Source organism: Dipodomys ordii, unplaced genomic scaffold, assembly GCF_000151885.1.
Source record: "Dipodomys ordii isolate 6190 unplaced genomic scaffold, Dord_2.0 Scaffold183, whole genome shotgun sequence".
Classification (NCBI taxonomy): domain Eukaryota; kingdom Metazoa; phylum Chordata; class Mammalia; order Rodentia; family Heteromyidae; genus Dipodomys; species Dipodomys ordii.
The window spans coordinates 3,348,097-3,372,377 of NW_012267399.1; the positions used below are offsets into that span (position 1 = coordinate 3,348,097).

At 40.5% G+C, this 24,281-nt stretch overlaps 1 protein-coding gene across 1 annotated transcript in view; it reads right to left on the minus strand.

Moving 5' to 3' along the window:
• Positions 1-24,281, minus strand: part of Spon1 (spondin 1, extracellular matrix protein) — a 261,972-nt gene that overhangs the window by 169,878 nt on the left and 67,813 nt on the right. The window contains exon 3 of the mRNA XM_013034153.1: positions 23,142-23,275. Coding sequence (XP_012889607.1) covers positions 23,142-23,275 — 134 coding nt within the window. The remainder of the gene's footprint in view (positions 1-23,141; positions 23,276-24,281) is intronic.

Genomic DNA, 24,281 nt, shown 5'->3' on the forward strand with positions numbered 1-24,281 from the left:
CCAAAAGTGGGATTGCTGGGTCATAGGGCAGCTCTATGTGGAGTCTTTTGAGGAACCTCCATACTGCTTTCCAAAGTGGTTGAACAAGTTTACATTCCCACCAACAATGCAGTAGGGTTCCCATCTGGCCACATCCCCTCCAGCATCTGTTGTTATTAGAGTTCTTGCTTATAGCCATTCTAACTGGGGTGAGGTGGTATTTCAATGTTGTTTTGATTTGCATTTCTTTTATGGCTAGAGGTTTAGCATTTCTTCATGTGCCTATTGGCCATTCTTATTTCCTCTTCAGAGAAGTCTCTCTAAATCTTTAGCCCACTTATTAATTGGGCAGTTGTTTCTTTGAGAATTTGTTGTTGGGGGATTTAATTTTTTGAGTTCCTGGTATATTTTAGATATGAGACTCTTGTCAGTTGCATAGCTAGTGAAGATCTTCTCCCAATTCAAAGGTTTTCTATTGATCTTGCTAGCTATGTCCATTGCCATGCAGAAGCTCTGCAGTTTCACGCAATCCCACCTGTCCAACTTTGCTTTGATTTGTTGTGTTTCTGGGTCTTTCTGAGAATATTTCAGCCTATACCAAGGAGCCTTAGAGTTTCTCCTGTTCCTTCCTGTAATGTTTTCAGGGTGTCTGCTTTGGCTTCAAAGTCTTTGATCCAGTTGGAGTTGATTCTGGTGCAGGGTGATATATGGGGATCTAGCTTTAGTTTTCTACAGGTGCTTAACCAATTTTGCCAGCACCATTTACCAAAGAGGCTGTCTTTTTCCATTCTATATTTTTAGCTCCCTTGTCAAAGATTAGGTGGCTATTGGTCTGTAGGTTCAATCCTAGGGCTATAGGTCTGGGTCTTCAACCTTATTCCATTGGTCCTCAGGTATGTTCTTGTGGCAGTACCAAGCTGTTTTGATTACTATGGCTTTGTAGTAGAGTTTGAAGTTTGGTATTGATATTCCTCCAGCACTGCTCTTTCTGCTATTGGGGTCTTTTATTGTTCCATATGAATTTTTGGATTGCTTCTATTTCCTTGAAGAATGCAGTAGAACCTTTTACGTTATTTTAATATTTTATTATTTAAAGTAGTTGTACAAATGAGGTTCAATTTAACATGTCAGTTTATAATGTTTGTACTAAATGTACAATGCATCCTGACCAATGTGATGCCTTAGATCATTCTTCTCCATATCTATCCCAAGCCTACTATCTTAGTTTAAATTTGGAGGTATTTGGAAATTTATTTCTATTTAAAAGTCAACAGATTAATATCCAGAATACACAAAGAGCTCAGAAAGTGGAATAACCCAACTGGTAAGTGGGCAAGCAAATTGAACAGACAGTTCTCAGAAGAAGATATACAAATGTCTAATAGATTCATGAAGAAATGTTCAACATCCTTAACATAAAAATGCAAATCTAAGTGGTGCTATGGCTCAAAGTGGTAGAGCACCAGTCTTGAGCAAAAGAGCTCAGGGTTGGCACCTGGGCCCTGGGTTCAAGCCCCATGACCAGCAGAAAAAAAAAGGAAAGAAAAAAATTAAGTGTATGTATGTAAACATTGCAAATCTAAACTATGCTAAGATTCCATCTCACCATAGTTCAGAACAGCAAGTTTGAAAACAAACAACAAATTCTGTCAAGGATGTAGGAATAAGAAACCTTTATACATTGTTGATAAGAATGTAAAATAGGACAACCATTATGGAAATCAGCATGTAAGTTCCTCAATAAACAAAAAAAATACCCACCTTATAACCCTATCACGCCACTCTTGAGCATATATCTGATGGAAGTATAAAACAATAACCAAGATGACACCTATATACCCATGTTTCCTCTACCTCTGTTCACAAGAACCAAATGATAAAATCAACAACTAATGAATCAAGGAAATATTGTAATATGTAGCATAAAATATCACATAACTATAAAGAAAAATCATGTCATTTACAGGAAAATAAGACAGAAATTGAGATCATCAGTTAATCTAGACAAGCAAAACTCAAGAAGGCAAATATTTACATGTTTTGCTCATTTGTGGAAAGCTACCCCTAAAATGATGATGATGATAGTGATGATGATTATGATGACAGGGTATGAATGCAAAAGGTGGACTCTATAGGAGAGGAGTCAGTAGTAGGTAGAAGAGGGAAAGAAAGATGTCCTCTGAGGAGCGATGAAAATACTCCATATGTTTGTATATGTGTTCATGTGTGTGTATGTGTGTATGTATGTGTGTGTGTATGTGTATGTATCATAATGAAAGGGTTAGGGGAGACACAGAGGAAGGAAAACATTTTCAGCGTATACTGTTCATGTATGGAAGCATCACAACAAACCCTTGTGTTATTAATATATGCAAATTTAAAAAATTAAACAGAAAACTGTATAAAGCATAGAAAGTATTTTTCTATTTTCAAAGTGAAGGCCAGGTTTCTGTCTTGACTTTTACACTGAGTCTTTTTGATCCAGTTCAAATCCTATTACCTCTCTGAGTTTTCATTTTCCTCAATGATTATGATGTCAATCTTGAAGGTATTGCTGAGAGGTAGAGCAGAGGTCCTCTGTAAACCCTAAGGTGCTTTAAAAAAAATGAAGGGGCTCTTCCTGCCTTACTTTATCAACAGGCTCTTCAGAGCCAAGACATCAACCTTGACTTGTCCAACTGCAAAACCCACTTTTGAGGTGCTAATTTTGGGCAATGGAACATTCCAAGGACCATCTGGAAAATGTGATTAGCAGTAGAATCTGCAGTGGTTGCCAGAGGTGAGGAAAGGGGATTTTAACTGGCTGTGGAGGAATAATGGAATAATTAGGCTCTTCTATAAAGAGCTGTTTCAGAGGTAGCAATGGCAGTCAGAGCTGTGGGGAGTTTGCTCTGGTGTACCCAAACTCCCCTGCAGCTGGTAACTTGCTGACACTTCCTGGCTTTGTTCCAGGGGCTAACATGGAAATAAAAATGCAGTCTGGGTCCAAAGAGAGTACAGGATTTCACATTTCCAGATGAATATTCATGTGCCACGCCCTCTGCCCTATTCTCACCTCTCTTCCTCACACTTTAGTCAAGCCCAAGTGACTACTCAAGTCCTGTGGGGGTACTTCAACAGTAGAGGGTGATAAAAAGTTTGTTGCCACTGGCTAGAGACCAGGTGCCTCCTATTGGGGACAACACATACAAAAGAGCCTTTCATAGAATTACACTTGATTTTCCTTCTTCAATTTCCATCCTGAACTGTTTGCCCTTCCCCAACTCTGTGCCCAGCAGTTTCTTGCCTTGCAACTGCCTTTTATTAAGGGCCTTGGGGACCTACGCCTTCTTCATGTGACCCTTCTCCTCCACCATGAACTGCTCTGGCTCTGCAGCCACCCTGGGTTAAACTCTCCCATACTCTGGGCTCAGGCTCCATGTTTCCCCTGGACCTGTGGTAGGTATCACTCATCTGATGACAAAGAAGACATGGAAGGGAGTAAGTGGATGAACAAGACTGATGACTTTGGTGTCAGCTATGTCAACAGACTACCGTTGACAGGTATCTCCCTGTTTACCTTCTCTATTAGAGAGCTCACAAGGCTCCTGAACCCCTTTATAAAGACAAATGATCCTCTTGAGAATTCAGCCTGTTTTGAGGGGGTACTCAAGTAGATGGCAGATGAAAAGTTTGGGTTGTAGAATTAACACTGTCTAAGTGCAAACCCCAGCTCTGCTACTTATGGGCTACATGTTGAGCCTCAGTTTCCTTCTCTGGAAAGTATAAGAAAAAAGTGGTTTTATTGTAGTTTATTGGAACAAACTTTAGTCGTTATTTTTTATTGCTACTAAAAGTAGATCAAGCAAAGTGCTGGTGGCTTGTGTCTGAATCCTAGCCATTTAGGAGGCTGAGATCTGAGGATCATGGTTCCAAGCCAGCTTGGGCAGGAAAGTCTATGAGACTCTTATCTCCAATTAACCAACAGAAAACTGGAAGTGGAGCTGTGGCTCAAAGTGGTAGAGCACTAGCCTTGAGTGAAAGAGCTCAGGGATGGTGCTCAGGCCCTGAGTTCAAGCCCCATGACTAACAACAACAAAAAAGTAGATCAAGATCAAGCTGAATTCTCATACAAGAGCTGTTTTGGCTGAGGAAGGGATAAACAAGAAAAATTAAAAAGGAAAAGAAGGTTCACTGAGCACTTGGTCAAATGCCTTAACACATTCTATTTCAATTCCATAATCCCACTTCCATCCCATCCAGTCATTCCTGCTCCAACTTTATGGTTCCACCCTGATGGCTCCACCATTATGGCTCCACCCTTATGCCTCCTGATTTCCAGTACTGCCAATTTCACCCTCCATTTCCTATCCTATCTTGCCTTTCATTACTGCTCTTTGTACACAGAATTTGGGACTCCTGCACCTTCATCACCAGCCCAGCCTCAGCCCTGGTTAGTCTTTCCTGTGTCCTCCATTTCTTTGCAGCCATATTTCAGCTCAACCTTCTGGGAGGAAGTATCCAGGAAGGAAAGAAAGAAATGCTGCTCTTCTCTGTGCCCTTCCATTCCATTACCTCTGACTTTGAGGTGGGTCTTCAATAGGAAACTATTTGAGTCTTCAATAAAACTTACAAAAACAATTCCTCCTACCCCTTGAGCATTTGCATATGGCTGACACAATACCCAATGACAAGTATATTCTTGCGTTTTTAAAAAATCAGGGCACTAGCTGGGAGCTAGTGGCTCATGTTGTAATCCTAGCTACTCAGGAGGCTGAGATCTGAGGATCATGACTCAAAACCAGCCTGGACAGGAATGTTCATGAAACTTTTTTTCTTTTTTAGTAGTGGGAATCAAACCCAGGATGTTACACTTGTTGGGCAAGCACTTTGCCACTGAGCTAATTGCAGCTCTCATGAGACTCTTATTGCCAATTAACCAGTAAAAAGCCAGAAGTGGAGCTGTAGCTCATGTGGTAGCTTTGAGGAAAAAAAAAAAAAAGCTCAGGGACCGTGCCCAGGGCCCAGGCTGAGTCCAAGCCCCAGGCCTGGAGCAAAAAGCAAAACAAAAATTAACAAGGTGATCTCCTATATAACCATAATTTGCCATCAGACTTCAGAAGTGAATATTAAAACTCTATTTAAGTTTTAGCAATTGTTTCTTCAAAGTAAAATAATCTAGTTTAGAATCACAGTATTGCATTACATTTTATGTCAGTTTAGTTTCCTTCAACCTGAAACAACTCCTCCTTCTCTCTTTCACTTGTATGACTATGAAACGTTGAAGATATATGTTGTTTATTCCATGATCTCTGAGCTTGTCTATTTCCTCATAATTAGATTCAGCTCATACATGTTATCAGGAAACTCATAGAAAAGATGCAACGTTCTTATGATATCCTATCAGGTGGTACAGACTTTCCTACTCTGGAGTTCCTAACTACTTTGGACTTACAATGTATTTTGAGGGCAGCTACTTGCAGATAGTGTAAACTTTTCAATTATTTATTCACTTTTCATGTCCTTGGCATATCTATTTATATGGGATTATTTATACTTTCCCATTTTATTTAATGCTTATATATACTTTATTACTCCTGCAACTGCATGAAAACAGCCTGTGGATCTTTCTGCTTCATCTTCCTCCTGACTTGCTATTACATGGGTGGTTATTTTCTTTGTTGTTTTTTTTGAGGACAACTATTTTGTATTTTGTTTGATTTTTATCATACCATTTCATGTTCTGTATGGATACTGGCAAGTAACAGGCAAGCAAAAGGCCCAGTAAGTTTGAAATATTACAGTTTTTGTAGTTCCCAAATGACTTCTAAAATAAATAGCTTTTGTCCTAATTATCTGATGCCCAAATAACTTCTCGGGGTGGGCTACTTCTTTGTCTTAGGAAACATCTATGTAAGACCTTGGTTTTATTGTCAGTGTAAAGGGATTATAATAATAGCAGCAATAATAATATGGCCTTGTATAGCACTTATTGTGTGCTGAGACAATGTTAGGGGTACTTTGCATACATAACTGATCTGAGACTCACAGCCATTCCACAAATTAGCTACTATTATCAACTACCTTTAATTGAGGATGCACTGGGAATTTCCAATGACTTGTATGGGTATCCAAGATGGCAGAATAGATTTATATGCCCAACACTTGTCTCCTTCTCTATAAAGAGAATCCAAATGAACAAATTTGGAGTCTTAGTTTGTGTTGAGTGGCAGCAGGGGAACAATGGAAATCAGCAAGCTAGAGACTGGAATACCGTAAAGAGTCAGAGACCTGAAACAACAACATAATAACAAAAACAGAATACTCCCAAAGATGGCTCCACACACAAGGGAAGGGGAGACTTTCCTTTGCAGGCAACCCAAGCTACTATAAGCTACTATAAGGTCCCATAATCGTCATAAGATGATAGCCCACTTAGCGAAATAATCTTAAATCTACAGAGCTCCCTGCCTTGGTAAAGGATCTCACATCACGTTCTAGGTGCTGTAGGCCAGAAGTCATCCTGAGCCACTTCCGGTTTTCTAGTGGTTTACTGGAGGTTAAGAGTCTCACGGACTTTCCTGCCAGGGCTGGCATTGAACTGTGATCCTCAGATCTCAGCCTCCTGAGTAGCTAGGATTACCGGTGTGAGCCACTGGTGCCTGGCATAATCCTATTTTTGTAGTATTCAGAGAAATTAAAAAAATAAAACATACACACCTATTACCAACTGAATTTTTATAAAAGTGTCAAAAAAGTACTTTGGAGAAGGGATATCCTCTTTAATAAATGGTGGTAGGAAAACTGGATAGGGAGAAGACTCAAACTTGACACCCACTTCTTACCCTGTACAAAGATCAGCTCAAGATTATCAAAGACCTAAGTGTAAGATCAGAAACTCTGAAAATACCAGAAAAAAAAGGTAATACTTCAAGACAATGATTTTCTGGACAGGTCTATGAAATACAGGAAAAAAGCACAATGAGCAAATGGATTGTCTCAGGTTTTTAAAAAAGCTTCTGCACAGGAAAGGAAATATCCACAGAGAGAAGAGAACCTATAGAATGGGAGAAAACAGCTGCCAACTATTTATCTGACAGAGGATTAATATACAGACTACTAAAGAACTGAAAAAACATAGCAGAAAACAACTAGTCCAAATTAAAAAATAGACAAGAAATTTGAATTGACACTTCTCAAAGAAAAAAGATGGTCAAAAATATGAAATATTGCTCAATATTAGCTGTCAGAGAAACATAAAACACAATCTTACCCCAGTTAAAGTGATTGTCATCAAAAAAAGCAAACCAAACAAAACAACATAATCATACTAGAGAGGAACTAAAAAAAGGAACTATTTTTTGTTTGTTTTGTGATGCTATGGATAGAACTCAGGGCCTTGCACATGTTAGGCAAGTGCTCAGACACAAAGATATACCCATAAACCATTTAATACACTGTTAGTGTGAATGTAAGTTAATATAGCATTATGTAGACCAGTATAGAAATTCTTGAAAAATGTGAAAATGGACCTTCCACAGGATCTAGCTATTCCCAATTTGTGTCCATGACCAAATGAAATTATATCAAAAATACTTTTATGCTCCTGTTTACTGTAACATTGGCCATAATGTGTATGATACAGAAATTAGCTTATGTACCATCAACCAATGAATAGATACCAAAAAATATGTATATATATCCATGATGATTTTTTGTTCAGCCATAAAGAATGGAATCTTACCATTTGCAACAAAATGGATGGAATTGGGGGACTTTTTTTGTTATTGTTGTTGGTAGTGGGGCTTGAACTCTGGGTCTGTGCGCTGTCCCTCAACTCTTCAGCTCAAAGCTAGCACTCTACCGCTTGACCTACAATGTCACTTCTGGTTTTCCAGTGGTTTTTATTGGAGATAAGAGACTTTCCTGCCCGGGCTGGCTTTGAACCGTGATCCTCAGATCTCAGCCTCCTGAGTAGTTAGGATTACAGGTGTGAGCCACCTTCGTCCAGCTTGGGAGCCGTTTTATGAAGTAAAATAAGCTAGGCACAGAAAGACAGGAAGCACGTTCTCTTATATAGAGAAGCTGGGAAAAAAGTGGGTATGTTTGGGAAGGTATATATGTTGGGGAAAGAAGGCTGATTGGATCATTACATCTTATTTATATGTATAGATGTATCACACTGAGTCCCATTAATATGCACAATGTATGTTCATATAAAATACTAAAAAATAAAATGACTTTCCTTATTTCATTAGAAAGGAGAGGGAGCAGAATTCCATTTTAAGCCTGGAAACTTTTTTGAGTAAGATGCTAGACTGATCTGGAGCAAAGCTAGGCCTAGAATTTGGAGCAATTACAACTTGAACAGGGACCTTTTTCAAGAGAGCAATTGAGGTTAAGGCAAGAAGCCCATTGCTCTCCAAGTGTGAGCTGAGATGCTGAGAGCTGTGATTGCTAAGGGTCAAAATGAGCTTGGGCCTGTGGCACTGAAAGCAGCCACACCTATCGCGTAGCTGCATGTCTTTCATGACAAGCAACAGCCAGTAGTTTACCATCTGTTTTTCCATGGATTTCCTTCTCCTCCTCAAATTCTTGGAAATTAATCTTGAATTCTATTCTTTATAGAGTTATGGAAGAATTAGTTCATAATTAATAATCTGCAAAGATTACGTTCCTTTATTAAAAACAGGGCAAAGTGGGGGTGGACAAGTGTCAGTGGCTTATGTCTATAAGCCTTGTTACTAATGATGCTGAAATCTGAGAATTGAGGGTCAAAGCTAGCCAGGCAGACAAATTTGAGAAATTAGCAAAAGGTCAGAAATGGAACAAGTTCTATAGTGCAAACCTTGAGCATAAAACCAAGGACTGGCACAAAACACAAAATAAAAAGGTAAAAGGCCATGATTTTAGGAGCCAGACTTGCCCTCAAAGCCTGTAGCTTTGGTTCTGTTTAGAGAGCCCACTGATTCCCAGTCATGTGAGACTATCTTGTCCCTCTATGAAAACTTTGATTTCAGAGCTGGGACCCAGGACATCTGCCAACTGATTCCTTTATAATCATTTTTAGAATAGTATATATCAAGTGGTTGACTGATGAAGAAAGCAAAGTGAGCTTTCCATCTCAATGCACAAAGAAACAAGTAGAAAAAAAAAGCAACATGTTCTTGGGTGAAATGTCTCTTCTACAGACTCATTGTCAAAGAAGTACTGTGCACCATAGATGGGATACATAATAGGTGGTGAAAAGCCAAAGCAAAGCTAAGAGAGACCACTGAAAGCCAAACACCAAAAAGAGAGGGAAAGGAAGCAGACCCTTGCAACGCAGCTGCTTTAGAGGAGTTGTCTTCCAAGCAGGCACTGGAAGAGCCGTGCCAATCAAGTGCATACTGACTCATCAGATTTCTACATGTACTCACAGATGTGTTTAATTTTATACCCTGAGACCAATTTGCATACCATGAGCATGCACAAAGCCAGCCAGCTGCCTGGCCACATAAGCATGGCAGATTCAGAAAATTGGGAGAGCCTGGCTGCTGTTTTAAGGGGTTTGTCTGTTTTTTTTTCTTTCTTTCTTTCTGGTTTCCTGATTCAAGAGCTACAACACTCAGTCCTATGCATTCATCTGGAGTTGTGGCCCCAGTCACTGGTCCTTCACCACTCCCCAATATTTCCTGTACTCTGGGAGGCTATTCTGAGTAGCTGGGAGTGTTTACAGAATGTAATCACCACAAAACAGCCAGAAATCTGGACGTTAGACCACGTAGGGGATGATAGCTAACCAGTCCTGAGCCCCCAAGGGCAATTAGAGCAATTCTTCTGTCACTGTTAATCACTCCGATTTATGTTTTGAAAGGAAACCAAATGATGAATATAATGATTATTTCTGTTTCTGCATCTCCCTCTCTTCCTCCTAAAAAACTGGCAATTGCACTAAAGTCAAATTAAACATCTGTTTGAAAAATAAGCCGGAGTGCCAATGACAGCTGCCTTGGACTCACAAATGCACCACAGCTGTCAAACTCTAAATTAACAATGATTTCCATTTATGAACAGCAGAGAACTGAGTCATAAAGGAGCTTTTTCTCCTTTGTTTTCCTGGCTTGCAGGGGCTGTTAAACGTGAACTGTTAGGAAAATGCCCAAGGAAAAATGGAGCTGAAGTCAGCCTACAATATTGAATCATGGAGGGTGTGGGGACATTGTTTTTATGTAATCTCATTCTTCCCTGACTTGAGGGCGGGGATTCTGTTTAGCAAGCAGGCTTGCAGGGATGCAAATAATTCCCAAGCAATTCTTTGAGAGGTAGCTGAGAACGAATAGTGATGGAGCTGGTGATTATAGATGGAGAGATGTCATCTTCCACAGCACTGAGGACCAAATTAAATTGCATCTCCAGTGGGCTTCAGCTCTTGCTTTCTCCAAGGAAGTTAACAGATGCTCAGGTATGACTGTGACACTCTGGTCACTTACAGATATAAAAGATCTAACCAAAATATCTTGGTGATGAAATAAAATATGCCAAGCTGTTTCACATTCACTTTATGTCCATGAAGGACAAAGTATGGTCATATGCTGCATAGTGATGGTTCCATTAATAACAGACCACAATTAAGTCAGCGGCTATGAAATTATAGTGATATCAAAGCTGGGTGCAGATAGCTGTAATCCTAGCTACTCAGGAATCTGGAGATCTGGAGAACAGTGCTTGAAGATAGAGCCTCACCGACTTTTCTGCCCAAGCTATCTCCAATTAACCAACAAAATGCCAAGCTGGAGATGTGGTAATTTATGTATCCTTATTGTAATTTATGTATGCTTATTGTATGATGTTCATACAGTGATGAAATCCCAAACAACTCAGTTCTCAGGACATGTCTATTGTCAAGTGACACTGCAGGTGACTCTTACCTGAGTCACCACTGCTCTTCCTAGGGATGGTGTGATACTCAGTGCATCTTTCCTGCTTTGGGAAAATGGATTGTAGGTCTGACCACATTCTGGTACTTTTTCACTGTGCCATTTTATCCTTCTCATGTTCAAATGTGTGTGTGTGTGTGTGTGTGTGTGTGTGTCAGTCTGTCTGTACACATGCATGCCTGTACTAGGGCTTGAACTCAGAGCCTTACTGCTCAAGGCTGGTGCTCAACACTTGAACTACACCTCTGCTTTTTCACGTCAAAATGTTTTACAGAATAAACTAATTGTAGACCATCATGCAATGCAATATATTCAGTTATATAAAGGAATATAGTTGGCATTCCAGGAGTTCCATATACAGATTTAGCTAAAATTACTTTTTTAAAAATGCATCTTTACTAACCATGTACAGTCTTACCTATCACTACACACAGTGTGACAACTATTTACATAGAATTTGCATTGCATCAGGCACTATAAGTAATCTGGTGATGTTATAAAGTATATGGAAGGATGTGTGTAGCTTAAGTGCAATGACCACACCATTTCATATAAAGGGCTTGAGCATTTTACACTGTTATCCACGAGGAGAGTGGATCCAGTTCTGATCCCATATACCTGGAAACTGGTATATAACTGGGGTGGGCCATGTGCTCTTGTATGCCTCTCAAGTTGTAGTCAAGCCCTTAAAGGTCAGCATGATGCTGACACTGTCTACAGATCACAGCTTCAGTTTCTCCACTGCTTAGTTTGCTGCTGTGTGGAGCTACTGAGCCTCCAGAGGCCCCAACTTCTTGGTTAGCTATTTACAGTTTCCTTCCCTGGGGACTAGATCCTGGCACCTGGGATCCCAGGCGCTGAGTGAAACTGCTGACCTTGTATTTCCTCCTTAGAATCATGCCACAGCTGGCCTTCCAGAAGCTTCTTGCATCTGGATTCCACCTGTTACATGGTGGGTCCTGGGGATCCAAGGCTTCCTGAACCAAACCTGTTGCCATGGCATTGATCTTTCCAACTGTTCCTCTGAGAGCTAGTCTTATTGGCTGGATCTGATCTGTGTTTCCCTTCCCAACCCTTCCCTTCCTCCCTCCCTTTCTTTTCTTTCTTTCTTTCTTTCTTTCTTTCTTCCTTCCTTCCTTCCATCCTTTCTTTCCTTTTTTTTTGTTTAGACAGTGTATTGTTCGATAATTCAGGCTGGTCTTGAATTTGCTATATAGCCCAGGCTGCTGTATAGCTCAAGCCTTGAACTTGCAATCGCTTTGCTTAGGTCTCTCAAGTGCTGGAATTATAGGCACCTAACACTTTTCTACTGACTCTTTGCTCTCTCCTTGGTTAGTGTTGCTGAGGGCCTAGCCTGCCTCAAGTGAATCCACCTTGAATTATGACAAAGGACCCTGTGGTGCTCCTCAGTAATTTATTCAGAAACATCATGGAATAAGCTTTACTCAAGTATGACAGATATGCCTAACCCTGCCATTTTCCTCTGAATCTCACTCTGAGTCATCTCATATGTGTTTGCTATGGGCTTTGTGGATTTTTGTGAAGCTACAAAGGAATATTGATGCTAGAACATTCCTTTCACTACTTACACTTTTTGCACCTGCAAGTCTTTCTCTTGCCAGTTGCCTAGGGACATGTTTTCCTTCCTTCCTTTTTTTTTTCTTTCTGTCTACCTGCTTTCACTTTTCTTTCTTCTTTCCTTCCCTGTTTCCTTCCTTTCTTTTTCTCTCTTTCTTTCTTCTCTTGGACATACTAGGACTGAACTGAGGACTTTGAGCTTGCTAAACAACTATTCTACCATTTGAGCCATGCCTTAGACCTTTGCTTTTTGTTTTTCAGAGTCTTGTTTTTGCCTGGGCTGTCCTGAGACTACTATCTTTGTACCTGTGAACTCAGGGACTAGGCACTGTCCCTGAGCTTTTTTACTCAAGGACAATGCTCTACCATTTCAAACCACAGCACCACTTCTGGTTTTCAGGCAGTTAATTAGAGATAAGAGTTTCACAGACTTTTCTTGCCTGGGATGGCTTTGAACCTTGATCCTGAGATCTCAGCCTCCTAAGTATCTAGGATTACAGGCATTGAGCCACCTGTGCCAAATGATGTCTTCATTTTTACAACCATCCACCAGGAAGAACAGAGAGAAGGAACAAGTTCTCATCTCCCCTGAACAGGCACTAATCCCTTTCATGAGGGCTCCACCCTCAGGATCTAATCAGCCATCAAAGGCCCCTCTCCTCATACTACCACAAGGGGGATTAGGTTTTCAAAGGATTAGGTAAAGAGAGAAGCAAGGGACAACACAAACACAAGCATTCAGACCTTAGGAGGTACGTCATCTCAGTCCAACTCTTGACTATCACTGTGGCTCTGCCCAGCTGTGCTCCACTGGAAGTAGGTGACGCCACGCCTTGCTTCCTGTTCCAGAGCTTCCATGATGTTGCATCAAGTGTTCAGAAACTATTGAACACTCATATGGGAGCAACTCAGAAAAGTTAAGGTTTGTAGAGCTACCATTGATCAGTAGAGGATGGCCAACAAGGCACATAACTCCCCACACTGGGCACATCCTAACCCACACATCACAAAGCTTCCCAAGAGGCCCCAATGGGGCCAAGAAGCAGATGCCTATAGAAATGCCAAGTCAATAACACTTACCCAAATTGCTACCCTCACCCCTTACACCTGCTCCCTGACATGGCTCCCTAGTCAACTTCCTATTTACAAGCGGGACTATTTGAGAACTCGGGCCAAGAATTCACAATTACTGAGTTCCTAGTACTGGCATATCCATCAGAACTGGGAGCAATAAAACTTTTTCACAAAGGGCCAGATAAGAAATATTTTAGGCTTAGCAGGCCATATGGTGTCTGTTGCAACTTTTTAATTCTGCTGCTGTATTGTGAAAGTAGCCCTAAACAATCTGTAAATGAAGGAATGTGGCTGTGTTCCAACAGAACGTTATTTATGAAGAAACCAGTGGGTTGGCTTTGCCCCATGGATTGTCATTTGCCAGTGCCTGCATTAGAGCAGCAATGGTCCCTGCCTTCATGAAGCTCACAGTCCTGGGAAGGCAGGAAGAGTTCCTCAACATGAGGTTGCAAAGGTTGGAGTAAAGGTGAGTGTGTAGTTCAGCATGCCTAGCATATTTGGGGTCCTAGGTTTGACTCCAAGCATCACAAAAAAAATGTAGCTGGAGCAAATAAAACTCACAAGGAGCCTAGAATACTATACTAAGGAATTTTTATTTCATTCTTTGGCCACGGGGAACATGAAATGAGTTCTCAGATCTCAGTGGCTGCAGCTTGGAACAGGTTATTTCATTGGCAAGAAATAAGTTACCCTTTAAAAAAATACTTTTGTGAAACCCAGTCCTGCCAGAGGGCTGCCTCCTCTCGCTCCTGCAGCAGCCCAAGTGATGTTGCCATTACTGTTCCCAATCCTCGGTTGCATAGACAGGGCCCAAGTCTCTCATTCGATGCCCAAGGGCAATCACCAGATGTGATTCGGAATTTGGACTATTTCTGCATCTCAGAAAAAGAATATAGTGCACATCCTACGTATTTTTCAACACTCCCATCATGGTCTGGAACAGGATCTCACAACCACATTAATATTTACACTAAAAGACTACAGTCAAGTCAGTTTAGGATGGGTTGAGGCCCTAAATGAATAATGAAACATCTTAAGGATTTCAGAGCTTTTGGATTTCAGAACTGCAGATGAGATTATGCACGTGATTTGTGTTGTTCATGTCACCCCAGACTGTGACAACTTCAAAGACAGACTCTGTGTCCTTGGAGTTGCATACAGGAGGGGCTCAATAAATGTTGTCAATGAGAAAGGCTGAAGAGCAGGAGTCAGGTTGAAGACTGAGAAGAAAGCTAGTCAGAGACTCTGTTCAAAGTTGAAGAGATATACATGCTCTGATCAGGATTCTAAAGTTCTTCCTAAAATGATAGGAAGCCATGTGCAAGTTTGTGAGGTAAGTTATGACTCCACTGCAAGTAAGGAGGGCAAGTCTTATATCAGGAAAAGATCAGAGGCCAAGGAGCTGGAGTGACCAATTAGGAGGTCCCTGCAACAATAATGCAAGATGTATCTGTGGAAAAGGCAACCAATCTAAGATAATTGACAGACAGAAGAGACAGTTACATGTCTAACTGCCAAGCTCTGGCTGCTAATGATGCTGAAGTAGAGGAAGGTGTCAGAGTTCAACCTTACTCTGCCACACAAGTCTGAGATGGTGCAATATAATACTAAGATCACAGGCTCTGGAGCACAGATGTTTCTGTTTGAAACCAGAATCTGCCACCTCCTCTATGACCTTGGGCAACTTAACCTATCTGTCCCTTAGCTTCATCCTTGGTTTCTACTTGGCTGCATCCTTACAGATCGCTGTAAGGATGAAATAAGAAATTGTAATTGATTTAGGACAGTATTTAACTCATGGCTACTATTACTGCTATAATCAATCACTGTCTCATGGATTTGAATTCTCACATGGCTTGCCAAATAACTATGTCCCCATGAGACTACCCCACACATCATAGCCTTCTGTGGAGACAACAGGTAGCTTGGAAATCTACCCAAAGATGGAAAATGCATGGAAAGAGAAGATCACTTCAGGAGACAAAGCTTGACAGGCTCCTGAGGACTGGACTTCCTAGTGGGATCTATAAATGTCTACTCCACTCACAGTGGCTGTAATGGTTTGCAGCACTCAGTCTACCCTGGGAACTTTTATGCACCAGGCTATTCATGACAAGGAAAAAGCTTTAAAGTGGGCTGCCTGGAAAGCCTGTCATTTAGAAATATGCAAATCTTTGCTTCCAAATGGATGTCAGTTTTACCAAAAGCAAAGTAGAGAATAGTAATGGTGATAGATGTGCTCGGGCCTTCCCAGCCCGGTTGGGCAAAAGAACAAACCTAACCAAGTAGACTTCAGAGCTGTCATCTAAAGACATTCAGCAGACTGCAGCTAATGCTACCAGTAATATTACCTTGCCTTCTACCAGGAACACTACCCAAACTTCAACACAGAAGCTCCTTTTTACAAGATAGGGCTCTGTAATACACTGGGGAGCTCCCCTCCCATCTGTTCTCAACTTTGCTGCTGTAGTTAAGCATCCTTATTAACGTCAATGAACCTTCTTCCCAGATCATCATTCCACGATTTAATAGCCACTAATGGTTCCTTGCTGCTCCTTTGAATCAAGTTCAATCTCTTCCTGTTGACACCAGAAGACCTTCGTGATTTAGCCGCAGATGTTAGCCCCTAGAGACTTTCTAATCTCAGTGAGCCTGTTCAGTTCACTGCCTCCCAGGACTGCGTGTTTTCTCTCTCCTCGAGCCCTCACTTCAGCTTTAATGCTGTCTACTTCCTTTACCTGGAAGAACCTCTTTCCTTCCATCCACTTATCCAAACACCACTGCCGCCTTCAAGATAGAAACGCTGACTTTTCCAAGAAGCTCTGAATATTCCATTCCTTACTCATCTCTCTAAATTCTAACCATGCTTAATTTGTCCCTTGTTCATTTCTGTCTTGGGTTTGCTAATTTTCAGACACATATTGTTACTTATAACACAACCAAACCAAAAATGTCTTGAAAGTTGAGAACATTACTTACACTCTACTCTGAGTGTTTCTCGATGCCAGATATAGCCTTTGGGCACCTGGAAGGTACACATGGGAATACTGGTTGGTTGGTTTGCTCCTTAACTACTACCTTTCACAAGAAAACGAAGGTTTTCTTAGCTAAAAAGCCATTCTTCAATTTGATTAAATCTATTTATTTTAAACTCAACCAACTACATATAAAGCTATATAATATAGTATATTCCCAATAAAATCAAAGAATGAATATCATTATCTAATTTTATAGCACCACTAATGTAATGTCGGAAAATAAACTAGAACATAAAAAGGAAACAAAATATATGTATATTCATTATTCTTTAGGTACAATCATTTATATTAATAATCCTGAAAGACTGAAATAAGCTACTCAAAATACTGAGAGTTCAGCATTGTCTGGATTGAAACTCCAAGTACAGAAGTCAACAGTTTCCCTAAATATGTAACTAGAAAGTTATGACAGAAAGAAATGATCCTATTCATAAAACAACAAAACTATAAATTACCACATGGAAAAAGCCTCACAAGAACCTGAAAATTAAAGAAAGATTGCAAAATCCTATGAACCAAAAAACCCAAATAAATAAGGATATCTGTGTTTTTTTTAATCAGAAAGACTATGATAGGAAAACTGAATTTTCTTACAACAAACTACAAATTCTGTGCAATATCATTCAAAATTCCAATAGAATTGGATTGAACACAACTTTACTCTATAATTTACCTGTATTATCAAACGAATTGAGTGCAAATGAACATTTTGAACTAGAAGATTCAAGACGACATGTTATCAAAATGTAAAGCTGTGCTATAAAATGGTGAACATTACAAGAGTTGCACAAAGATTCTTTCTTAGATAAAGTAGCATTCAATGGGATACACTATTTAATAAATGGGTGTGGAGCTGGGTGCTGGTAGATCATGCCTGTAATCCTAGCTACTCAGGAGGCTGAGATCTGAGGATATCAGTTCAAAGCCAGCCCATGCAGAAAAGGCTGTGAGACTCCTGTCTCCAATAAACCACCCGAAAACCAGAATTGGCACTATATATCAAGGGCTAAAGTGTTTGCCTAGAGCTGAGGGACAGCTCCTAGGCCCAGAGTTCAAGTCCCACAACTGACAAATTAATTAATCTATTAATTAATTAATGGATGTGGGAAGGCTTCCTCTTCATTTTGGGGAAAGAAGTGGGTTCTGATATCCTGTCTATGCTGCTGTCCTCAATTTGCTTCTCTACATAGCTGCTTACTTTTGGCCCTTGTCTTTGCCTGAGTGGGCACTCTGGGTATTGCTCAGTAGGCTCCCTGGTCCTCAGAAAGAACCATGGCCAAGTGCAAAGGAAAGCCCACAGGGAAGCAGAGAAAGGGAGTAGGCAGGGGTCCATGGGGGCTTGCCTTAGGTAGCTGCTTCCCTAAGCCAAAGGTCTCAAATCCTACCCTGCCCCCCACCCCACCCCCAAGTCTCTGGGATTCCAAGCATATACTATTATACACACCAGCTAAAAAGTTGTACTTGACCAGACACAAAATCGGAATTTGTACAGAAAGGATAAGATATTTGATTAAATCAAATTTTTAAATGTTCAAATAGATACTGAGGCACAATTAAAAGAATGGTGGAAATATATAATTGAAAATTATGATAAGGTGCTATTATTTGGATGATACAAAGATCATTTCAATTATTAATAAAATGGTTAAAATATACTTTATATTTATAGAAATGTATTGATAGCCAGGCGTTGATGGCTCATGGCTGTAATCCAAGCTACTCAGGAGGCTGAGATCTGAGGCTTGCAATTCAAAGCCTGCCCAGGCAAGAAAGGCTCATGAGACTTTTACATCCAGTTAACTACCAGAAAACCAGAAGTGGTGCTGTGGTTCAAAGTGGTAGAGCACTAGTTTTAAGCAAAGAGCTTAGGGACAGCACCCAGGCCCTGAGTTCAAGCCAAATGACCAACAAAAAATTTAAAAAATTATATATAAAACTTATTTTAGGGGCTGGGTAGTTGGCTTAGTGGTAGAGTGCTTGACTCATATGCATGAGGCCCTGGGTTTGATTCCTCAGCACCACATAAGCAGAAAAAGCCAGAAGTGGTGCTGTGGCTCAAGTGATAGAGCACTAGCCTTGAGCTGAAGAGCTGAGGGACAGCGCCCAGGCCCAGAGTTCAGACCTCATGACCGACAAAAAAAAATAAAATAAAATAAAATATATTTTAAATATACATAAATATATTAAAATACACATAAATAAATATATAAATATATGAAATCAGTTTTAAAGGTCCTATTAGAAATATGGAAAAGAATATGAATGCACTTCAACAGAAGGAATAATACAAATGGAATAATATACTAGAAAATGAAAATTAAGATACTACTTATATAGTAATATAAGATACTATTAGATGGAAGGATCTTGAAGACTCTTGTTCACAGTTAAGGAGAATGTTTAACTTGGGCAGAAAATTTGGTGATATCTATAGAAATGATAAAAGTATAGTTCAATTTTTTAGCATTTATTGTGGATGAAAGCTTGCATGTACTAAGAAGTTATAGCATTATTTTAAGAGCAAAAAGCAGACAAACAAAAACTAGAAACAAGCCAGTGGCCAGTGGCTCATATCTGTAATCCTAGCTACTTGGGAGGCTAAGATCAGGAAGATGGAAATTTGAGCAGAGCCTGAGCAGACACTTTTATGAATTGTCTTCTCAACCCATAGTGGGGTGCAGTGATGTGTGTCTGTTATCCTAAGCTACATGGAAGTTTAAGATGGAAGGAGTTTGGTTATAGGCCAGTATAGGCCTGCAGAAGCTTAGGCCAAGAAAGTCAGGCTTGGTAGTATGCATCTGTGATCCCAGTGATGATGAGACACATAAAGTAGGCAGACTGTGGATCAGGCATGTGTGTTAGAGCTGTAGCTCAGTGGTAGATCCCATCCTTGCAACCTTGAGGCACTGTGATCAAAACTCTCCAGTACCAACCCTCCCCTCCCCCCCGTCCCCTTAACACACACACTAAACCACCACGACCACCATGGGAGGAAAATCTGAATGTCTGCTAACTATGGAATAATGAACACATTCATATTATAGACTATATGTAGTTGCTTATACTATATGAGTTTTTGTTGTTGCTTTTTTTTGTTAGTAAAAAATTATTCAAGTTCTGGACATTATGTATGCCTCAATAAATTCGTGAAAACTTAAAATCACACAGAAATGAAACTATACTTTCAAGTCTACCTTCATGAATATAAATGTATAGATAAAAGTTTAAAGCATACACACCAAATCAGTATCTATTGCTACCTTTGTGCAGGAAAATAGGATTGACTGGAGGAGATGCCAGAGATTTCTCCCTTTCCCTGTAATCTGATTTTCTGTATTTCATTCCTTTTTGTATTGTTCAAAATTATATGTCACTGTATTTACATCTTTCTTATAAAAATACTATTTTTTTTTTGGTCCGGTCATGGGCCTAAACTCTAGGCCTGGGCGCTGTCCCTCAGCTCTTCAGCTCAAGGCTAGCACTCTACCACTTGAGCCACAGCGCCACTTCCGGCTTTTTTTTTTCTGCTTATGTGGTGCTGAGGAATCGAACCCAGGGCCTCATGCATACAAGGCAAGCGCTCTACCACTTAGCCACCTTCCCAGCAAAATTACTATTTCTTTAATGAAAAGCTGTAGCTTAATTCCTTCCAGGAAATAAAATGAAAGAAGATCAAAGACTTTGGAGTTAAATGAACACGTGACTTCAAGTCTGCTGTTGAAGGCCCTAGGGGCTGTCTCCTCTTGTATTTTCTGGGAGTAGTTTGCTGTGAAGGTCAGATTAGCCAAAGCCTGAGAGATTGCTGGGCATGCAGCTGAGCTCCTGGCATATAGAAAGGTTTTTTTTTTCTTTTCTATATGACCTGTGAGAACTCCAAGGCTGGAACATACTCTGGTTGCCTGGATGTCTGGACAAATAGGAGCTCAGTTACATTTGCTGAAGGAGAGAATGAACAAGCTACATATGTTAACTGTTAATGAATAAACATATGCTCACATATGTTGATTGTTAGTGGGTAAACAAGAGATGCCTTTCTGGATTCCCCCTAGAAAGATCAAATACTTCTGGCTTGTGCAAACTTCACAAATGAAAGAAAACCAAAGATGAGGGCCAGATGGATAAGGGCTCATAGAGCACCCATTGTAAAGATCTGAGGTTTTGAAACTATCTTCTTCAGGGCTCCAGGCTCTGCAGTGTAATCTGTCTATCATGTGCTAGGGATTTGGGTACTAGTAAACCAAGCTGGAAAGGCAGTCTGGGCTAGGAGACTTAATATACACATAGTCAATGGTCAAGCCATATCTGACAAGAACAATAAACTCTGACCTCCAGTCTCAGCATCAGTCAGTACAGAACAATCAGAAATTGTTCACTGACTATCAAGTCTCCACTCCCCCACCACCCCAACTCTTCCTTTTCTTTCAACTCAGAACTAACAAGAGAAAAGATAAATATTCCCTCCATACTAATCACAGAGTATGTCCTGCTTTTAGCTTCTCTGTGTCAACAGCTTCCATCAGAGAAGCCCTGAAAGTCGTTCTTTTTTGTCCCTCCAAGGCTTTCCCACTCCTGTGACTGAGTCTCTGCCAAATGCAAAGCATGTTAGAAGACACCCTTGCTACATCCAGCACGCGCTAAATGCAAACCGATTCTCAGTGGTCTTACTCATTTCTCCAAGGCTATATCTCACATTTCAACTAGACACAAGATACATTCTCAATATCACATTTAAAGATAAAATTTCATTTTTAAAAAGAGTTCTCTAACTTCATTTTAAAAAACCGCCAGTGGAGATCAATGCCAAGAACCAAAATTTCTCAAGAAATCTGGGAAAGGATACTCAGCTTATATTAAACCAAGAAACAAACAATGCCTATGTAGAAAGCAGCACTGGATTGTGAGGCCAAAGAGAAGGCTTCATCTAGACCATAGGCAGGTGCTTCCAGAGACCTCTGTGGGAATTCACCCAGTAATCCAGACATAAGATGAAGTCTAGAAAATGCAAAGACTAGAATGTCTATGTGGTAGGTTATCTTATCAGCATCTCCTCAGAGATTGGGCTAGATTATCAACAGTTCTAAGTCTATTGAAATGTCCACATTTGGACAATGAACCAAATACAGAAAGGAGAACTTAGAAGAGAGGGAAGGGGTACAGTTATAAAACATAATGCATAGCCTACAAAATTAAGAAAATTAAGGGAAGGCATGAGATTGGAAGGCAGGGGAGAATGATGAAAGGAGTGATGTTGATCAAGAGTCATTGTATTCATACACTACTTCATTGAATGGCAACTCCTTTGGACAACTACTTAAAAAAATAAGAACTTATGTCGGGCACCGGTGGCTCACACCTGTAATCCTAGCTACTCAGGAGGCTGAGATCTGAAAACCACGGTTCAAAGCCAGCCCAGGCAGGAAAGTCCGTGAGACTCTTATCTCCAATTAACCACCAGAAAACTGGAAGTGCCGTTGTGGCTCAAGCGGTAGAGCGCTCGCCTTGAGCTGAAGAGTGCAGGAACAGCGCCCAAGCCCAGAGTTCAAGCCCCACGACCGATCAAAAAAAAAAAAAAAGAACTTAGAGGTTTGGTTTTTCTTGTTTTGTTTTTCCTAAAGGAAGGTGGTTGGGATGAATCCAGTCCCCATTTCCATGAAAAGAGCAGCTTTACAGACAAGTTTGGCTCATTTACTTGGAAGAACCCAGTTAAACAGATTTCTTTTTTGGCAGGACTTTGCCAAATCTTCAATATGAGCCAGACAAAGCTAAGGAACAGCACCCAGACCCTGAGTTCAAGTTCAGATACCTGAACACAAAAAACTGCAACAACAACTAAAAAAAACCCTTAATATGCTAATATATATTATAAATCTACACGATAGGAAGTAGATTTGCAGCATTTGATAAACTTACTTGATCGCACAAATTGTTTTCCTTCCCATCTGTTTGCATCTCCCAAAACATCATTTTGAAACCTATAGTTAGTTTAGAGATACAGATTTAAGGCAATATTACCTTTGAGAGGAAAATAATTTTAGCTGCCCAATACTTTTTGTCACCTATACTAACTCGGGGACATTAGGATTAGAAGGCTGGCTTGTGAAGTGTCAGTGTGTGTGTGTGTATATGTGTGTGTGGGGGGGGGCAATTTTGATGGGCAAGAACGAATATAGAACCATAAAGCAGAGCTGGAGGCTCATGGAGATTACATTTCGGTTTTGAAACAGCCTAAGGACAGTTTAACTATTCTACTTGTTAGGCATTCTGACAGAAAGTGTTAAATTTCCAGATGGAGAAATCAAAGCTTATTTTCATTTGCTTAGCAATTTTCCTTAACCAGCCCTAGTATCATTATCTCAAGGTGGCCCGGAGAATCCTGGTGTAGCCAAAAGATCACGGCAAATGATTCTTTCTGTACTACTGCAGTAGTGATGGCCCAGGGTGCCATTTTAGGATGAAGCCATCGCAGAGGGATGATGCAGTATCTCTGATGCCCCAATAAGGCCAGGTCTCTTTTAAACCCTGCTAGGGTGCAGTGGCTATAGGCAGGAAAGGAGCACCAGTCATATTTCCTTACTTTAGAATCACGCAGCCTGTTCCTGCCGGTGGTGCTATCCAAAACACCTGGATTCGGGTCCTTCTCCGAGGGGTGCTTTCAGTGACTGCCACGGGGCAGTTACTCATAAACTGGGTTTCTTCTTCATCGATAATCTAGGGGAAAGATAGTGGAAAAGAAACACATTAAAACCCCACATTCCTTCGAAGGGCCTCCAAGCTCCCAAATTGACACTTTGTTAATTCTATTTTGCCTCCTGTCATTTCGAATTAGCAGATCTATTCCCCAAGGTCCCCAAATAGTGCTTGACAAGAGTCCCAGCCAAGGCTGGTGGCATGTATTTAATGTAAGGACCAGGATCTGCACATCTGCACATCTGAGCTTGTGCAAGCACTTTCCGGAACCAACCACTAGGTGACGATCTTGCTCATTTCACAGAGAACTGGTGTCCACTTCAGGGAAGGAAGAGGGTGGCGGAGGGATACTCCCAAAGCAGACACTGGTTTCTGTACTTTGTTCATCTACAGTATTATAACTTAAAATTAAAATGTAAAAGAAAATACTCTTGTAGAGGAACCATAGCAAAGCATAAAATGTCTCCCAGCGTCATAGCACTTTTGACCTATGTGGTCTCTCCTTACTGTACATTAAGATAGAATGGAGAGGACTAATCTGTATTCTTGCAAATCACCATTTCTTAGGACGGTACTCAGAACAGGAAAGTTTTCTATTCTCCAGGGTCATTTCAGCCAATCTTCTACCAGCTTGCCACTGAGTCAGCTCTGGAACTTGCCCTACTCCCTACTAGAATTGTAGCCCAGAAGGATTTTCTAGGGAAGCCATCAAAATGCAATTGGTTTTTAAGTGCCAACTCCAAATGATGAGTAATAATAGCGTGTCAGGAACAGCACATATAACATTAGTAGATAACATGTCTAGCATGTGCTAGGCTCTAAGCTAAATGCTTTGTGTGACTGAGTTATCAAAATTTCAAGTTAATTATTATGCCCACATTCTATTTTATTTTGTGCCGGTCCTGAGGTTTTTTCGCTCAAGGATAGTATTCCACTTGAGCCATACCTCCAGTTCTTATCTTTTGCTGTTTCACTGGAGAAAAAAGTCTCTTGGATTTGTCTGCCTGAGCTGGCTTTGAACCAAGAT